Source organism: Balaenoptera borealis, assembly GCF_965194805.1.
Source record: "Balaenoptera borealis genome assembly, chromosome: 15".
Classification (NCBI taxonomy): Eukaryota; Metazoa; Chordata; class Mammalia; order Artiodactyla; family Balaenopteridae; genus Balaenoptera; species Balaenoptera borealis.
Window position 1 is genome coordinate 5,285,612 of NC_138871.1, and position 20,592 is coordinate 5,306,203.

General features: G+C 44.1%; 1 protein-coding gene across 1 annotated transcript in view; it reads right to left on the reverse strand.

The window, feature by feature from the left end:
• Positions 1-1,031: 1,031 nt before the first annotated feature.
• Positions 1,032-20,592, reverse strand: part of IL1R2 (interleukin 1 receptor type 2) — a 39,788-nt gene continuing 20,227 nt past the window's right edge. The window contains exons 4-9 of the mRNA XM_082357409.1: positions 14,314-14,494; positions 11,048-11,219; positions 8,838-8,900; positions 6,741-6,876; positions 5,173-5,315; positions 1,032-2,580 (exon numbers count right to left, since the gene is read on the reverse strand). Of these exons, the coding sequence (XP_082213535.1) occupies positions 2,423-2,580; positions 5,173-5,315; positions 6,741-6,876; positions 8,838-8,900; positions 11,048-11,219; positions 14,314-14,494 (853 nt within the window). The 3' untranslated portion in view covers positions 1,032-2,422. The remainder of the gene's footprint in view (positions 2,581-5,172; positions 5,316-6,740; positions 6,877-8,837; positions 8,901-11,047; positions 11,220-14,313; positions 14,495-20,592) is intronic.

The window sequence follows — 20,592 nt, forward strand, 5'->3', positions numbered from 1 at the left end:
CTTTAACCTGAGGGGCTGGGAGGGCCATGCCCCGGACGCTGGTTTCCCTGGTAACTGACGAGCCCACCTAACATCAATTCTCTCTATAACTTGTAGCCTCCTTCTTTCTCCCCGGAGCAAGGACGATAGTTGCCGTGTCCTGTGTGCCATCTGCCATCCATGGTGGGTGTCACTCCAGGACCCTTTGCTTCTGATGTGTAAGATTCCCCCGTTCAACAAACCACCGATGTCTCTGTCGCTGTCTCCGGGATTTCTTGGGTCTCGAGGCTGGGCAATTACAAGGCTTGTAGGCCTGTGGGGTGCAGCCCAACAATTGTATAAAACAATTGTGGTTTTGTATATAAAAAACTTTCCTTAACATTACAAATATTCTGGTCTCACAATCTTGGTAATTATCATGTACAGCTGATCATAATTTTTCATCACCAGGGGGATAAGTTTCACTGAACTCTTTCACATGTCTAATCATCATCTTTTATTGAATCAGGTCCTAAATCCCCAGGAGTAGCAGTGTTGGGCATCGCTATGACCCCTGTAGTGGGGTACCGCAAAGGGGAAACTTGGGGCATTTGCCCATTTCTGTGGTGTAAATACTCCCACAACAGCTGATTTGAAGCTACAGCATGACATCACTCAACAGAGTTGGGAAGAGATGCCACACTCGGCTCTTTAAGAGGGTGCCAGCTGGGCCCAGCACCCCACTGGCTTCACATATATGCCTGTCACCTCCCAGTGCCAGTGTACACATGGGATCATAGGGAGTGAGGGTGCCTGTTTTGTAATGACCTTGGTATCACCTTTTAACACTGGATAGTGTGTGAGTGCTTAGGTATCTCAATGTTGTTTAATTGATATCTCTGATTATTACTGAAACCACGGTTCCTTGGTGTTTCTTCTCCCAATTCCCTACCCATGTTCTTTCATGTGTTTGGTTCTGATGCCTTTCTTAAAACCTTGAATACCTATGTTATAGTTATTAATGCCTTTACCTTGCTTGACACAATTTCTTTGATGTTTTGCTTTTATTATTTTATTTATTATTTTTTTTAAATTTTATTTATTTATTTTTGGCTGTGTTGGGTCTTCGTTTCTGTGCGAGGGCTTTCTCTAGTTGCAGCAAGCGGGGGCCACTCTTCATCACGGTGCGCGGGCCTCTCACCATCGCGGCCTCTCTTATTGCGGAGCACAGGCTCCAGACACGCAGGCTCAGTAATTGTGGCTCACGGGCCCAGTTGCTCCGCGGCATGTGGGATCTTCCCAGACCAGGGCTCGAACCCGTGTCCCCTGCATTGGCAGGCAGATTCTCAACCACTGCACCACCAGGGAAGCCCTATTATTTTATATTTTTATGCAGAAATTGTAACATAACGAACGCTGTCCATGTTTACTCTGGTGATTCTTTTATTGCTAGTGAACACAAGAGAATTCATCCTGTTTTCGTCTATTCCACAAATAATTATTAAATGCCCAGTGGATGACAGGCTTGATTTGAGGTACTGGGCATATGGCCGTGACCAAAATAACATCTCTGCCCTGAAGGAGCTCCCATTCTGGTGGGGAAAACAGAAAATAAACAAGCAAATATATAATGGAAGTTCTGGTGGTGATAAGAGCTATAATGACACAAAGCAAAGTTGGGGGGAACAGAGAGGGTTGGAAAGGGACTCTTATAAGGGCCTCTGGCAAGGTCACATTTGGACAAAGACTTGAATAGCTGAAGGAGTGAGTCATGCCAATTTTCCTGCAATTTGATTTTTTAAATTTAACTCATTAATTTAGCTGGAATTTAGTTTGGGCATATTACATAAAAGGGGCTCTGATTGCTTTTTTCTCAATGTGTATGCAATTATCTCAATACTCTTCCATTCTCTTTATTTTCAGAAGTTTCATTATGAAGGCGAATGCATTTCTCAGTCTGCTAGTATGTTCTAATGTATTTTTCTGACCATCTATTTGAATTACTATTTTTTGGATCGTCCTTTTAAAAAGCATTTACCAATTCTTGCTGACTCTTCCTTAGTATTTTTAAACCATCCTTTCCAGTTTCAAAATGAAATTCCACCTTCCCAAAAGGAAAACCATGTCTTTATCTTTGTATCTATAACACCTGCCATAGAGCATAGCTAAAGTAGACTTTTAACACATTTTTGTGAAATGAATGAATGAATTCCAAAACTCATTTAGGTGTTTTCACCTCTTATTCAAAGAGCACCTCACGCCCACCCATGTGCACATTGGCTCCCGTGATTCAGTTTCAGAATAAACTTTACAGGTCCACTTCAGTCTTTTACTATAAACCCACTATAAACACAGCGGCTCTGTTAAACAACTGAGGAAAAGAACAGCGTCCCTCGAAACCCAGGGCCGCTTCCGGAAGAAAGGACATCGTTTGATTTGAACTATTTTATTTCCTTTATTTTACTCAGATAGGATTGAGAATCTGATGGCTGGTCTTTAACTCCATCAAACCATAGGCTTTTCCGGTTCTGCGTTTACACCGTCTGTGCATCCATATTCCCCCCAAAACCAAGAAGATGAGGGAAAGGGGGGCCAGTGTAATCTTCCAGGAGAACGTGGCAGCTGTAGGAAGAACAGACATGTGAGGGTGAACACGCTCCTACCACCAAATAGGACATTGCCGTGCACTTTACGGAGAAGGAAGTGGTGTTTGTCCCTTCTAATAAGTATGCACTGATTTTCAGAAAGTACGTCTTACACCAAGATCAAGGATACTTGAGAATGATATCTGTGGCATTAGGCAAACAAGCAAGGTAGAACAAATATCCATTGGAGAGAAGCAATGCAGAGTTGGGGAGGTGGGCAGGTGTCGATGGTCTAATTTTGTTCTACCCGTTGGGCTGTGTGCAGTAAGATGCCTGTCTAGGTCTCTGCTAGCTGACTGTGATGTGGCCAGCACATAATTTGCCCTTTTCCATGAGCATGGGTGTCATGAGGAGTCAGTAAAGTAACAAAGGAAAAGAAAAACTTTGAATAAAGGAGCTTTAGGTGTCAAGATTATCGCTTGGATCCAGCTATTTTATATTCTACTCCTCGGCATCTCTGTGTTATGAAAATATAGGAAGCAATCCCTGGTGGCGCAGTGGTTAAGGATCCGCCTGCCAATGAAGGGGACACAGGTTCAAGCCCTGGTCCGGGAAGATCCCACATGCCACGGAGCAACTAAGCCCGTGCACCACAACTACTGAGCCTACACTCTAGAGCCTGCGAGCCACAACTACTGAGCCCGCGTGCCACAACAACTGAAGCCCACGCGCCTAGAGCCCGTGCTCCGCCACAAGAGAAGCCACCGCAATGAGAAGCCCACGCACCGCAACAAAGAGTAGCCCCTGCTCGCCGCAACTAGAGAAAGCCTGCACGCTGCAACAAAGAGACCTAACCCAGCCAAAAATAAGATAAATTTAAAAATTAATTTATTTTAGAAAATATAGGAAGTATGGATAAAAAGTTAATAAGTGGTGAGGAGGAGGGATAAGTTAGGAGTTTGGGACTGACATATACACACTACTATATATAAAACAGGTAACCAACAAGGACCTACTGTAGAGCACAGGGAACTCTACCCAGTACTCTGTAATGACCTATATGGGAAAAGAATCTGAAAAAGAGCAGATATATGTATACGTATAACTGATTCACTTTGCTGTACACCTGAAACTAACAGAACATTGTAAATCAACTACACTCTAATATATAATAAAAATTAAATTAAAAAAAAAGTTAACAAGCGCATGGATGGTGAGGCTAGAATTCTACATTTTTAAGCTACTATCTATCTTAGTCTGTGCAGGCGTTCAGGAATCGACACAATCTCAGACAATTTCTCCAGATGATTCTTACACTTTAAAATCCCTCAAGGCTTAGCAACGAGTGAAGCTTTAATTTTCGGAGCAGCCATTTAGAGGCACCTCTCAGCCCTGGTGAAAGGCTTTCAGCTGTGCCCTCAGTGATCGGTCACAGCCAACCCAGCGAAGGACATGCAGGGTCAGGGCTCACGTCTTAGAAATGTTTGCAGGTTCCCAGCATCAGGACAAGACAAACCACGGCTTCCTTTGGATCACTATTCTGAAGCCCAGCGGTGGATCCCACTTTCTGTGGAACCCTCCATTTCCAAGTTTGTACCACCACCAACCCGCTCATGGAAATGATCTGGGACGTCAGCCTATGCGTGTGTCCTAGGGCAACGGTTCTCAAACTTTAACATGAAAGGAGCTTGCTAAATTGCAGTCTTTGGCCTCACCCCAGAGAATCTGACCGGGTAGATCTGGGGGTGAGCCTAGGAATCTGCATTTTCAATGAGTGGCTCAAGCCGGGGATGCTGGTATGCACGGACCACAGTTGGAGAGAAGTTATATTGTGCTGTCATTCCTGCCCTGAGGCTTACACAAATTCTCAGCTTTCCAATTAAAAGCTTGTCTGCAGCTGCCTCCCCTGCAAATACGGAAAACGTGGGGCAGCTTGTGTTTATTGATTGTGCACACTTCTCAGCAGGCAGGGTAAGTTTCCCGGTAGGGATCGCTTTGTCTCTTCCCTTCTTATCCTTCGGGCTGTCGACAGACCACATCACCCACGTCTCCCTTTCCTGCTCAGCGCCCGAACACCGAGAAGAAATCGATTTGTCAAAATGGTAAGTCAGGTTTTTCTTTTCTTTTGTAAATGTCCTTCCGTGAGCCCTGGACTGGTTTGGCTACAGCCTTATACCTTATGTCCTGGTGACTGATGGCTTTAACCCTAAAGCTGCCTGAGCCCTGCGTACCTTCCGGTTCCCAGCTCTTGGAGGATGAAATCTCCCAACCTCGGGATGAAAAGCATCCCACCCTCCTTGAGGGGTCATGAAAGCAGAGCCGGTCCTGCTGACCCAGGTGGAACCACTAGAGGACACGGCGTTTTTAAAAATCTATCACAGAACCACTTTATCTTTTTTCCAAAAAAATCAGCTTCCTCTTTACATTTTTCTTTGAGTATCATCTCCGAAAGCCAGCCTCCACTCCACCAAAAAAGTCATAAAAAATGAGAGATTTGCTTTCTCTGCTCCACTAACGGGAAACTCACGGGCCCCCCCTAGGTAATCACCCGGCGCATCAGGAGCTTTATTTAGCACCCGTAGAGCATCCAACACATAGTTTTTCCCTTTAATGTCCCCAAAATCCATACCTTCTTTGACTGTGGTACGAAGCATCTGGAAACTCATTGTATTACGGACAACACATTTAAAATCCGTGTGCAAATCCTCTCTTACGACTGGATCAAAAATCAGTGGCACTTCAATGTAATTCTCATTATTTTCTGAGTATTCCCTAAGTGAGAAAACACTTGGTTAAACATAAAGTGTCTTTTCAACATAGACACCTACACATTCTCAAGGCCCCACCGTGCTTAAATTGATGTCACGAATTACCAAGTTAGAGGCACTTGCCATTGTATTTGTTACTTATTTGGGAGAATTTCTAAGCCTGTTCCTGAAGGTAAGGGTGACCCTGAAGATGCTGGTCACTGTGATAGGATACTTGTGACAAGGAGCACTTGCAGGGGCCAGTTTAGTTTGGATAATGGGGGAGAAATCACTTTTTAAGGCCCTTGATGAACAAAGAACCAGTAGTAGGAATAGAAATGTCTAGTTTTGGGAAATTGGACTGTATGACCAAGAAATCATTTGCATATGGGAGGGCAGGGAGTTTCCAGGAATCCCGTCCTCCACGGTGTCTACTCTCATCCCCACTCACTGCCAACCCTCACTCTGGAAACTCAAGTTCAGAGCCGAGGGCTGCAGATGGGCCGCAGTGGAGGGGTCTCTAATCAACAGCACTGCCATTTGCAATGTTGCAGGAATCCGAAGATGCTTCACTACGATCTGTTAGTATGAATAAAAATATCATGGATGTGGATCCACTAGGACTATTTTTTTTTTTTTTAATCTATGGGGGGAAAATAGGCTCCTTTAAGCAAACAGATAGTATGAGTAAGCTGACATGCGGCATGTGAGGTCTGCCCAAGCTTTTCACAACGAGGATTTGCAAGCAAACAGTTGCACTAAGCACACATAATTTCTATCCACTAAATTGCATCCAGAAAGACCTTTTTTGATAGGCCTTTCCAAAAAGACAAAAATTGGGCCACCAAAAGTTCAGGCAAATTCAGAGTATTGAGACTATAATTTTAAAAACACTTTATAATTTGGAACATTGAAGGGTCCGCCTTCCTCACACGCAAATGCTTTCCATTTACAAGGCCTGATTGTTCTACTTTCAGAGTGAGAAAATATTTCCCGGAGATGAAGGCTTATGAGGACAGATTCCTCGCTTCCTTTCAGAGTAACCTTCCTTAGAGGCTGGAAAGAAGCAGAGGCGGCTCTCGGATCCCGTGGCTAAGTTTCAGAGTCGTTTTAAGGGCTGTGAATGTTTGACTCTGCAATGCTCAAGGAAGAAATATCTAATTAAACAGCTAGAAGAGGCAACACCAATGTCAAGTAGTAGGCTGCAGCTCATAGATTTAGAGAGGAGGCTCGATTCTCAAGAACAGTTGGTGATTCTTAGCAAAACCCAATGTTTAAGATTCTAAAAATCCAACGGAGTAGAATAAAAATATATATATATATATTTGTAATGTGGTGTGTGTGTCACATTGATGGGTTGGCTAGGACATTGTCTCTACAAGGAAGTGGAGTCTATAGGGGGTTCACGACAGCTCTGCCCAGGGCATGAGGAAGATCTTCTCCCACTTACTGGCGCTGCCCCTCGGTCACGCGGCCCCCCCGGTAGGCATCCTCTACGTGTGTGTTGTTGGCAGTCCACCACAGCAAGGTGGTCGCGTGTATGCCAGCTCCCAGAAACACCTTACACGGGATTGTCAGTCTCGACCCTGTGACAGCAAGACGCAGCACATCAAACGTCAGAACCCAGCCAGGGGACGGGGTCACATCAGCAGATCTGAGCGGTGGATCATTCCCCCTCTTTTCAGACACCCTCACCAATTCTTTTCTTAGAAGGAAACTTAGTTCCCCCAAGCGATTCCATTCACCTAGAGCATCAGTACTTACCAAGGGTCTCCAGCTCCTTCCACTGGTCCTCAGGGCAGATGGAAACCCAGAGGCAAATGGCTTCCCCAACGCCACTCAGCTCCTACAGAGCATTCTGAATTCCGGAGCTGCCTTCTTCCACAGTTTATCCTTCTTGCCTCCAGAAATCCAGATCCAGAATCCAGAGGATTCTGTCTCTTTGCCCATTGCTGGTCTCTGCTCTCCTGTTTCCCCTAGGAGCTCTCCATCCCTGGTCATGTTCATTTAGGATTAATCCCTTCAAAAGCCACTGTGTTTTACATGAATGGTGCCTTCTACAGTTGTGCAATATGATGGTCCTAGGTCCCCTGCCTCAATCACTATGTTGTTGTTTTTTTAGTCACCAAAGGGGAGGAGGGGGAATAAATGAAAAAATCCTTCCCATGTGTTTCTTCCTCGTGGGTAATGTGCCTCCCTGGGGTGTGTGCTTTAATGCACCTGGCCACTTCAGGCTCAGAAAGCCCACTTTTCTTCCTCCTTCACATCGCTTATGACCTTAAAGATTTCTCAGCCAAAAGCAGCCCATTCGTTCTGGCCTCATGTGACTCTGCCAGGCACATCAGTGCATGCAAAGCAACAGGGTGGGAGACTCAGCTCCACTGGACTGGGGAACACAGAGGAGCAGGGGTGCTGGGGCTCTAGTCAGCACTAACCCAGGTCCCCACTTCCCCAAGCTTCCAGGAGGCTCTTCTGAGAGCCAAGGCAGCTGTCGGGAGCTGCAACTCAGGTGTCAGGCAGCAATCCTGGTGTCTGTGCAAGAGCCCTCCTTCTCCATGACCACCAATTAAAGTTTAAAATGTAAGCCCAAACACCAGACAAAAGAGGGAGGGAGGGAGGGAGGGAGGTAGATAGATAACAGATAGATAATAGATAGATAGATGACAGATAGATAATAGATGATAGATGGATAGATGGATGGTTAGATAGATAATAGATAGATGATAGATAGATAAATAGATAATAGATAAATAGATAGATGATATGTAGATAGACAGGACTCTGCAGCCAGGGTTTAATAAATGAGCATAAAACCTACAAAACCACTATATAAAAACAGTCACACAGAAAAGGTACAGGCCTCACAGACACACAGGCCTGAGTCTGAACCCCAGCCAGACCTGACTATGGCTTTTTGACAGATACTGAGCCAGTGACCCCCTGGGCAGCTTTTCCTTCTGGAAATTGGGAGAAATAAGACCTCCCCACGGGGTTGATGTTGGCATTGAATGGCATCTTATCAGACTTAGCAGTGCTCAATAAGAAAGTGTGTGCTGGCCAGGATGGTGAAAAATGGTGAAAACCTCTGTCATACATTTTCATTAACTCCCTTGACCCGCTGACCAGCTATTTTGGTGATAAGAAACTGTCTCTGTGGGGACCAGCAAGGGCAGAGTCAGAGTCTTGGGGAAATGCTGAGCGTCAGCCAAGTATCAGTAAAGTGAATTATTTTAAATACACTACAGGTGCTGACTTTCTGGGGCATCACGCCTTAATCCTTTCATGCAGTTAACAACAGCTACTAGAATGTTCTGATTTTTGCACTGAGATTTTTGTAGGCAGGGTTTTCAAGAAGCAAAGTGTACATGTTTTCAGATAATGCCATTACTGACAGTATTTGGTAAAGGGAAATGTTCCCTCTCATTTGCTATTTCCCGCTGGGGTAGGGGGACCTGCAAACCCCACGGCAGGTGCAGTCGGTGACACAGGGGGCCTGGGGCCCCAGCTTTGGGACTGCAGGCATCCAGGTGGGTTACACGGTCCTTACCCAGCGAAGCTGAGATGGTCTGGTGGGGGGAGATGATCACCGGAATCGTCTCCTCTTCTCTTTCTGAGAAAGATATGAGGAAAAGAGATTCGGTTAGGAAAGCCCTCATTGCAAGCTGAGGGTCAGGGTCTATTGTTTAGCTAATTAACTAAATTATCCTTTACAGTAGGGCCAGCCATTGTGAGACTTGGCTTTTGTCTGGCAAAGGAAACCGGCTCTCCACGAAATTGAGCCTCTTTGGCCAATGCCTTTCCCAGAAGAGAGATTACTGGAAGAAGCCACAGTTAAACACACATTCCACCAACAGATGTTCTCTGCTCTGTGGTAACAATTAACCATTCCACTCCCCGGCTTCCTGAATGAACCCTTAACAGGAACGTTCACGATGTCCACAGGATAGGTCTTACCCCAAAGGCTCCTCACCCTAAAGTAGCTCTCCCCACTCCCTCCCTACCACCCCATGCGCCTGCCACAGAATCCTGGAGTCGCTTACCAAAGAAATAAAAAATAAAAAAGGCACAGGGGCTCCAGAACCACCTGTTCATGGTGCTAACCCCATACTGAGTGATAAACAGAGTAACCCAGCTTGGCCACCAGGGCTTTTTAGTTGAGGTGATTGACTCTTTGGGGGGGAATTGGAACCCAGCTCCCTGAGAGGCAGGTCTCCCAGCAACTGGAAGAAACTGGGCATCTGAACCGGAGCAGAAAGGGCAGTTTATGGGGGTGGACGAAGAGCTGCCCGCGGCCACCACTGCTCCATCCTCACCTCTTCCGCTAAAGAGCATTTGAAACCCTACCAGGAGGAAGCGTTACACAGCACCCCAGGAGAGCCCAGGGCACAGCCGGCTTCTCCACCAGGACCGGGAGCTTTTCCCTCCCCTCACGGTCACAGGGCTGCTGCACAGGGGCTGGGGAGCAGAGAGGGGAGAAGAACGCCCCAAGGACGAGACATTAACACGTCCATGGGGCCCAATTCCAGGGTGCATCAGCATTACCGGCACGGGGGGGGGGGGGGGGTGGTGGTGGGAGTGTTAAACACAGACTGATAATCGTTTCTAATTCTGTAGCTCTGGGATGGGGCCTGAGATTTTGCAGGTCTGATGAGTAACCAGGTGATGCCGCCACCGCTGCCGCTGGCCGAGGACCACCCTTTGAGAACGGCTGAGACACAGTGTGGTCCGGACACAGGATTATATGTAGGTTGGCGCCCCCTAGTGTTCCTGTGCAGTATCACATGAACAGGATAATTCGGGGCCCCTTCAAAGTCACGGGATTCTCACGGATCCCCGCTGTGCGGGGGCAAGGGGTTGACGTGAATGAATCTTCACAAGACGTTAAAAGAAAATAATCTAGAGATTTCCATTCATGGGAGACACGACTTTCCCTGCAGTAAAACTGAATCTCTGGATTCTCTGGGAGAAAAAAATCTTTCCCCTCACAGACCAATTACGTAACCTTAATATAGTTCCAAAGCTCTCTGAAATGCCCTTAAAAGACTCCAGTTGTGTAGTTACTCAGTGTATAAAACAAAGAAAAGCGCCATACTTTCCAGGGCAGGGGCCAGAACTGCATCACTTGTGTGCCCTTTGCACCAAGCTTGATGTCCCACACGTAGGAGGCATGGAGGAAACAGTGGATAAACTTGACATACTAATCAGTACTGTTCACAACATTATTTTCAGGTAGAACTCATTGAAACCAATGAGACCCCTCACTATTTAAAATCCTGGTTTCAAGGGCAACTAGACCTGCTTGGGAAAGACCAGAAAAGGGCAATTTTCACCACATATTCCAATGCATAGCCTTCTCACTGAAAAATCCAATAAAATCCTAGTATCCTAGAATTATACACAAAGTTATGGCAACCGTGTCCTGATAGCTGGCCCTGGAGGTGCAAGCCTTCCAAAGAGACCTTCCAAAGAGACCTTCCAAGAGAACCACTGTTTGGCCCCCTCTAGTGGTACATGTTTTAGCCTCAGACTCGGAACCCTGTCAACTACCCAGGGATTCACCATTCCTCATAAAAACACCCTGCTTCCTATCTTTCCAAGTGTCCTACACATCTTAGAAGCCTGATGCTTAGAGAGTTGCCATATCTGTTTTCCTTTCATACCAAAGACATTCAAAGAATTCTACGGGAACCCTAACTTTTTCCTTGCATGCTTGTTACTGAACCAGGGTGCAGAGGTACCTTGATGGCAAGTACTCACTCTTGACACGGAGTTTGATATTCCTGGTGATGTTGTATTGCCTGCCTCTGTGGGCAAACGTCATGGCACACCGATAATAGCCCGCATCCTCCAGCGACACATTGTTCACCACTAAGCGAGTTCCCCTCACACTTAGAAATTTCTCATTGTCTTGATCCAAAGGGAGAGAATCCTTAAGAGAAAATGTTTTTCAAAGTTACGCTATATCTTAATTGACATCTCAAAAACTATGAACAGCATTGGTATTATCCATCACTGTTGAATTTGCAATCCAAGAATCGCTCTGATATTTACTTTGCAAATATTGTCCTTTGGGACATGCTTTTAACTGTATTTTTAGGAGGGGGAGTTTGTTAGCATATAACACAGAATGGCTGGGTTTGTTTAACCAGAATGTTTAAAGCACATTTGCTTTGGCACAATGGGAAAAAAAGAAACTATCTTCTTTGACAAAGTAGGTGATTAAACTATAAATATATTTATGGCCTAACAGCTGCCTATAGATCTTGGGAAACATCCAGAAAGGAGTGCTATGACGTAGTCATGGCAACTTGCAGAACCATGCTCAGAAGAGTTGATGTTGCAGTAATCACTTTAAAAATCATCTCAATTTTAGGAGTCAGTAGAGACAGAAAAATTTGTAAGACAAAAATAAATGTGGGGCTTCCCTGGTGGCACAGTGGTTAGGAATATGCCTGCCAATACATGGGACACGGGTTCAAGCCCTGGTCCAGGAAGATCCCCCATGCCGCGGAGCAACTAAACCCATGAGCCACAACTACTGAGCCTGCGCTCTAGAGACCACGAGCCACAACTACTGAGCCCACGTGCCACAACTACTGAAGCCCACGCGCCTAGAGCCCATGCTCCACAACAAGAGAAGCCACCACAATGAGAAGCCCACGCACCACAACGAAGAGTAGCCCCTGCTCGCCGCAACTAGAGAAAGCCTGAGCACAGCAACAAAGAACCAACGTAGCCAAAAACATATAAATAAATTTATTTTAAAAAATAATAATAAAAAAAAATAAACGTGAGACGCGAGACCACACTTCCCGTATAGACAAAAGGTACTATGCGTTCTACAGAGCAGACCCTCAAGAGGGAGATCTCCAGTAACAGAGAACACACCCTCATGAGCACAAAATGTTCTCAGGAACATCTCTTTCAAAACCATGATGATTGTGGGGCTTCCCTAATGGCACAGTGATTGAGAGTCCACCTGCTAATGCAGGGGACACGGGTTCGAGCCCTGGTCCGGGAAGATCCCACATGCCGCGGAGCAGCTGGGCCTGTGCGCTACAACTACTGAGCCCCTGTGCCACAACTACTGAGGCCTGTGCACCTAGAGCCCATGCTCCACAACAAGAGAAGCCACCGCAATGAGAAGCCCACGCACTGCAATGAAGAGTAGCCCCTGCTCGCCACAACTAGAGAAAGCCCGTGTGCAGCAATGAGGACCCAACACAGTCAAAAATGAATAAATAAATTAATTTTTAAAAAAAGAAATGCCTTTTAAAAAAAATGATGATTGCAATAGTCATATATAACCTTGAGTCATTTCAGAGACTTCTTCTGAATGAGAACACAGGCATAACTGGAATAGTTTGTCAACCACATAGCTCATGAAGTCTAATTGTACAATGTATTTAATTAAAGAAAGATATTTCATTGTTCCCAACATGAGTGAGCAAATATAAAAAAAGCCAAACAGGGCCCAGCAGCACCATTATTCCTGGGCCTACGAGCCCCCAGGTCTCCCCCGTGTGGCAGGGATGTGTGGGTTCTGGCCTCTGGGGTCAGAGGTTTGGCTTCACCCTCTACCAGCTGCATGACCTTCAGCACGTTCCTTACATTTCTGGTCTCCGTTTCCTAATCTGTAAAATGGAGATATTAACAACCCCTACTACACTGGGTTCATGTCAGGGAGTTTAGAACAGACTTGTACACAGAACGTGCTCAGTAATGATTAGCATTCTTAGGACGGGAACAAATATTATTATTAAGCACCACCATGATACCCTTGTCCACCCAAATTTATTGAGGACCATTTACAAGTCAAGCACTGCACGAGGTGCTTCACACACTGTGCTCCATTTAATCTCAAAACAATCTCAGGCAGTGGGAGTGATGAACTGCCGTCTTGCAGAGGGAACAGGTTTAAGAGGTAAAATAACTGACAAGGCTATACAAAACGTCAGTGAAGAAGCAGGGTTTCCAATCCAGACTGGTCAACCCCAGAACCTGTGCTCTTTCCTCTACGGTAAAACCCCTCACTTGACCTTTTTATGCTCTTACAAAACCAAGAGCTCCATAATTGGGCAGGCTAACTCATAGGAGCTGGCTTCTTACTTTCTCCGAAAATCATTTAAAAGTTTCCAATATTAAATTGACATCCTATAGATATCTTGTAGTTAGAATACTAGTCAACTGGTCAACCTATTTTTTTTTATTAAAGGGTTAGTTTCTATCCATTTTTAAACCAATAACTGTACTTTTCAATATCAATCTATGGTGTATATCAGGAGTCAGCAACTTTTTATGTAAAGGGCCAGAGAGTAAATATTTTAGGCCTACGGTCCACGTGGCCTCTGTTCAACTACTCAACTCTGCTGCTGCCCCACGAAAACACGGAAATAAATGAGCGTGTCCCAGTAAAACATTACTTATAGACACTGAGATTTGAGTTTTATATTATTTTCATGGGTCATGAAATATTAGTCTTTTTTTTTAACCATTTAAACAAGTGAAAACTAACCTTAGCTGGTGAACATACAAAAACGGGTGGCAGCTCAGTTTTTGGCCCTGGCTGTCATTTGCCCACACCTGGTCTAAACAAGGGAGCCAATGATAGTAGATATTTATTCAGCCAGTCAAGACACAAAATTGTGTTTATATTTACTCCTTTAACTCAAAGGTTGATTTTTATGTGCTTTCAAAAAACTCTATTAACATGTGTATCAAGTTGTTAAATAGTTCTTTCTAAAAATTTCTATAGACAAACAACAGAGTAAAAAGCTATTTTCTTCAGCTGTTATTTATTCTGCATTCATTTCACACTCTGTCTTTTCAAATCACCATCTGAGGACCCTTACCCAAGCCCTATAAAGACTAATAGAGTATATTAATCATGGCCCTTTTTAAAATCACTGGTTTAAAAAAATAGAAATATAAAAGTGAACATATTGTCTTCAAATGAGTATTTTATATCTTTCCTATGGCTCATCAAACACCTTTTCATTAAATGGCAATTCTTAAAGACGTACCTTGTACCATCGAATCTTCACGTCAGTTTTGTTCCCGATGAATTCACTCAGATCAGGACAAACTAATAACCCAGAGGCTGACAAGGTTATAATTTGCGGGTAGGAGATGAGAGGCAGGGAAGCTTCTGTCTTCTCAAAAACCCTGAGCTCAACGGACATCTCATCACAGTAAGAGGCATTTCTGATTTAAAAGGGAAAAAAAGGAATAATAAATGGCAAGGCAAAATGAAAATAAAACTAAATGAAATTAAGAATAATTCCCCAATCTCATTAAATTCTGCATTCTGTATTTTCCTCATTTGTATTGCAATACTTCTGTCCCTGGTCCTTTTGAATCTTTGGAGCACATACACACACAAAAAAACACATCATAATTGTCATAGAGAAATGGTGATATATTCTGCATGTTTCCAAAAAGGACCCTCCACAAGCCTGATTTCAAGACCATTGAGGGCCAGTAAAAAACCCTCAGGTCCTCTTCAAAGGGGCCTAAACCCTTCCAGGTTCCGGGGGAGGTTCTTGATCACAGCCCCAGTATGCTCCAAATTCCTGGTCCAGGCAACCTTATCTAGATGGAGAGATTGTTTCCTAAGAGCCGCTGTTTCCTTATAAAGAAAATCCTCTTTACTTCTTTTGGAAATCATTTATCAACTGAAGTCAAATTTCAGAAAACTGCGGAGCACTTTGTATAAGATCTAGAAATGATTTTTGCAATACTGCACTGGGGAAATTAACTTGGTAAATTTGTTTGTTTGGTTTTTATTTATTTTTTTGGTGGGTCTAACTATAATCTCAATATCATCATTCTATCAAGACCCTAGAACTGGGGAAGGGGCAGAGGCAAAACATTGACAGAAACACAGACGATGTGGAGGGAAGGACAGAGGATATTAATTCAAACTATTTTTTTAAGTAGAAAAACATAAAGATATAATTAGCTCAGCTAAGCTGCTGGAGACCTACCTAAGAAACACTGGACATCAACACAGAAAATGAGCATGTGTGTTTTATGGGGTTGGGAGGGAGGCGTACAGCAAAATGTAAAAAAATCTATACCCTGGGCTTCCCTGGTGGCGCAGTGGTTGAGAGTCTGCCTGCCAGTGCAGGGGACACGGGTTCGAGCCCTGGTCTGGGAGGATCCCACATGCCGCGGAGCAACTAGGCCAACTAAGCCCGTGAGCTACAATCGCTGAGCCTGCGCGTCTGGAGCCTGTGCTCCGCAACGGGAGAGGCCGCGATAGTGAGAGGCCCGCGCACCGCGATGAAGAGTGGCCCCCGCTTGCCGCAGCTGGAGAGGGCCCTCGCGCAGAAACGAAGACCCAACACAGCCATAAATAGATAAATAAATAAATAAATTTAAAAAAAAAAATCTATACCCAAAGAAGGAACAAAATGTGAAAATTATATGTGAAAGTAATAAGTGATAAATGCTTACTACCTGAAAGCAAAAAGAAATTAATTCAAATATATAACACCAATATCTATATTCTACTTCATATCTGGTTGAAGAAAGGAAAAAGATGAAAAACATTTTATGCACGAAGAAATGCAGACAGCTATCACCTTGAAGAATGCATAATCTCACTGCAAATCAAAGAAAGGCAAATGACGGCAAGTCTGAAGAACAGAGCACACCTGAAAATAGCCCTCCCAGCAGCTCCTGGGGAGGAGAGCACGCCAGGCTCTGTGCTCTGCAATACATCATTTATTCTCCAACCCAGTGATACTACTGTATCACTTTTAGATGAGGAAAATTAGGTATGCAGAAAGTAAGTAAATTCCTAAGGCTATAGAGCCTCTAAGAGGTCAAACCAAGGTTAGAAACCAGTAGGGCTGTGGGAGAACCTGTAAATCAGGGCATTACATCCAGACACCAAGCTTACGAGACATATTGAGAGTTACAAACCTGTTCACATTACTGATCCCACATCCCCGTTGGGCAACAGACCCCCCCCCCCGTGGAAATAACTCAAAAGAAAGATGGGTGGGGAAATCATTTGATCACCGCTCATATTCCCCACGTAGTGTGGCAGCCTCACAGCGAAGAGGTGGTTGTCATTTGTGCCATCCACCAGATATGTCCTGTCCCCCATCCAGAGCAGACGGTGGGGTTACACGTCCTGGCACTGAGACTTGGGGGCCGCGTGGCCCAGCAGTATCACTTTGCCCATCCTGATGGACAGAACAGCTCTGTGGGTTCTTGGTCACAAAATTATAAACAGCACAGGAGCAGGGCCGTTTTATGCCCTGTGACTGTAAATGCCAAAGGGCATTATGGCAGCTGCTGGTGATTCTCTCTCTATTAGACCCCAATCCTGAAGCTGGAAGAGAGTTTTAGAGGTCAGCCAGGGGAACTCTCCCACGAGCTAAGAAAGATTAACCTACATCGGGTTTCCCCCGGCTTCTCAATCTCAGATCTCTTTTTTCTACAAGAATAGAAAACAAAATAAGGTATTAAGCACAAATTTTTTAATCAAGTATAAAAACAAACTTTAAGGCAAATATGACTCAGCTCACATCTCCCTAATTTTTGCATATTATCACTTCAGTAGTAAATAAGTCTTGCTATTGGGGAAAGAAAGGCCATTTCCATGTGCATATTGACACCTACAATGGTGCTCCCCATATTCTATGCTTCATATGCTGTGATTTCACAGAACTCTCCCAACAAACCTCTTTACAAAGGAGAAAACTGAGGCCCATAAATATCAAATAATAAGACCAAGGTCCTACCAGGTAGCAAATGAGGACTAAGATTCACATCCATATCATTTTGACTCCAAATTCCATTCTATTTCTACCACGCTATTAAGTTTTCCTTGTAGTGTTCCTTAGAAAAACGTTAGAATTTTTGACACTAAAAAGGAAAGAAAAACTATGCATTTATAGCTATTGTAAAATCAGATATCCAGGGACTTCCCTGGTGGTGCAGTGGTTAAAAGTCCGCCTGCCAATGCGGGGGACACAGGTTCAAGCCTTGGTCCGGGAAGATCCCACATGCCGTGGAGCAACTAAGCCCGTGCGCCACAGCTACTGAGCCTGCACTCTAGAGCCCACGAGCCGCAGCTACTGAGCCCACATGCCACAACTACTGAAGCCCGTGCTCTGCAACAAGAGAAGCCACCACAATGAGAAGCCCGCACGCCACAACGAAGAGTAGCCCCTGCTCACCGCAACTAGGGAAAGCCCGTGCGCAGCAATGAAGACCCAACAGAGCCAAAACTAAAAATAAATATATTGATTAATTTTTTTAATAATAAAAAATAAAAAGTGAAAAATACAGATGAAATCAAATTTAATAAAATATATTTTTTAAAAAATCAGGGCTTCCCTGGTGGTGCAGTGGTTGAGAATCTGCCTGCCAATGCAGGGGACACGGGTTCGTGCCCTGGTCTGGGAAGATCCCACATGCCGTGGAGCGGCTGGGCCCGTGAGCCACAACTACTGATACTGAGCCTGCGCGTCTGGAGCCTGTGCTCCGCAACAAGAGAGGCCACAATAGTGAGAGGCCTGCGCACCGTGATGAAGAGTGGCCCCCACTTGCCGCAACTAGAGAAAGCCCTCGCACAGAAACGAAGACCCAACACAGCCATAAATAAAATAAATAAAGGAATTTAAAAAAAAAAAAAAAAATCAGATATCCGCATTTCTCTGATATGAAAATATGAGATTGTCTGCCTGCTTCCATTGACAGGACTGAAATCACACACATACACACACACACACACACACACACACACACACACACACCCCATCTAGGACTGGGGTTGATATTGTCTGAAATTCTCCCATTCACCAGTAATTTCTTTGTGCTGAGAATGTCACTTTCTTTGGTTGTCTTTCTAAATGTAAATACTCATGGGCACAGTTTCTCCTTAAGTCAAATGAGTTTATGAAATCTGGGGAGACTCTGAAGCTGGCTGGTGAGGATGATTAGAGCCTTGGGGTGGAAGAGAGGCAGCAGCTGAAGAAACAAGGCCAAGAAGAGTATTTCCCAGTCACGCCAATGGTCTGTCCTAATCCTTTCAGAAGAACTAACTCAGGAAATGTTTAAGGTTGCCAACACTAGGCCTACAACTTTCTCCTTCAAGAAGCAGCAAGTTATGCCTAGACCATTCAATGGGGAAAGGACAGTCTTTTCAATAAAAGATCTTAGGAAAACTGGTCAGCCACATGCAAAAGAATGAAGTTGGCCCATGAACTTACCCATATGCAAAATTTAACCCAAAATGGATCAAAGACCAAAACATAAGAGCCAAAACTATAAAAATGTTTAGAAGAAAACACAGAAGGAAAGCTTCATGGCATTAGACATGATTTCTTGGCTATGACATGAAAAGCACAGGCAACCAAAGAAAAATTAGATAAATTGAACTTCATCAAAATTTAAAACTTTTGTCCATCAAAGGACATTATCAGCAGAGTGAAAAGGCAACCCATGCAATGGAAGAAAATATTTGCACGTCATATATCTGGTAAGGCATTGATATCCAGAATACATAAGGAATTCCTACAACTCAAAAACAAATAAACAAGCAACTTGATTTTAAAGTGGGCAAACGACTTGAATAGACATTTCTCCAAAGAAGATACACAGATGGCCAGTAGAGCACATGGAAAGATGCTCAAGATCACTAATCATTAGCGAAATGCAAATCAAAATCACAGTGATACTACCAAATGTAAAACAGATAGCTAGTGGGAAGCAGCTGCATAGCACAGGGAGATCAGCTCGGTGCTTTGTGACCACCTAGAGGAAGGGGATATGGGGATATATGTATACATATAGCTGATTCACTTTGTTAGACAGCAGAAACTAACACAACATTGTAAAGCAATTATACTCCAATAAAGATGTTTAAAAAAATCACAGTGATATACCACTTCACCCCCATTAGAATGGCTATTAAAAAACAGAAAATAATAAGTGTTGGTAAGGATGTTGAGAAATTGGAACCCTTGTACATTGCTGGAGGGAATGTAAAATGGTCTGGCCACTGTGGAAAACAATATAAGTTCCTCAAAATTAAATATAGAATTACCATACGATGCACCAATTCCATTTCTGGCTATATACTCAAAAGAAATCGGGGACTCAAGTTTTTGTACAGCCATGTACAAACAGCATTATTCACGACAACCAAAAGGCAGAAACAGCCTAAGTGTCCCTTGATGGATAAATGGATAAATAAAATATGGTATGTACAGTTGACCCTTGAACAACACAGGTTTGAACTGTGTGGGTCTATTTGTACACAAATTTTTTTCAATAGTAAATACTATAGTATTACACAATCCATGTTGATTGGATCCACGGAGGCAAAACTGAGGATACTGAGGAACTGTGGATACTGAAGGCTGACTATAAGTTATACGCAGATTGTTGACTTTAGGGGTTGGTGCCCCTCACCCCCGTGTTGTTCAAGGGACAACTGTAAATATAATGGAATATTATTCAGCCTTAAAAAGGAAGGAAATTTGGACACCTGCTACAACATGGATGAACCTTGAAGACATTGTGCTGAGTGAAATAAGCCAGTCACGGAAGGACAAATACTGTGGTACTTGGAATATGAGGTACTTGGAATAGTCAAATTCATCGAGACAGAATAAAGGTAGAATGGGGGTTGCCAGGAGCTGGTGGGGAGGGGAAATTGAAGAGCTGTTGTTCAGTGGGGACAGAGTTTCAGCTTGGGAAGATGAAAAGAGTTCTGGAGCTGGATGGTGGTGATGGTCACACAAACCATGTGAATGTACTTAACCCAACTGAATGGTACACTTAAAAAGGGTTAAAATGGTAAATTTTATGTTATGCTTATGTTACCACAATTAAAGGGGAAAAAAGCAACAGGACAAAGAGGAAGGAGACTACACCCCATGTCAGGAGTTGTGGGTTCCAGCCTCACCTCCACACCCACCACCTGGGAGAACTTTATAAGTGAGCTTGGTTCCCCCAGGTGTGCAATAAGCAGTTGGATTAACCTCTTCCTAAAGTCTCACCTGGGTCTCCAGTTCTACTCAGTGTTCTACACCTATTTCTCGGGTCCTTGTGGATTCAGCAGTGAACAAAACAAGCCAAGTCCCTGTCCTCTGGAGTTTATGTTCTAACAGGGTAGACAAACCTTAAATACATAAAACACATATATGTGTGACAGATGAGGAAAAATAAGCACAGGGTAAGGGGAGAGTGACAGGAGTCCTGCTTTAGATAAAGTGGCCAGGGACGTCCTCTCCATAGAGGTGACACTTGAGCAGAGACTTCAGTGAAGGGAGAGAGGG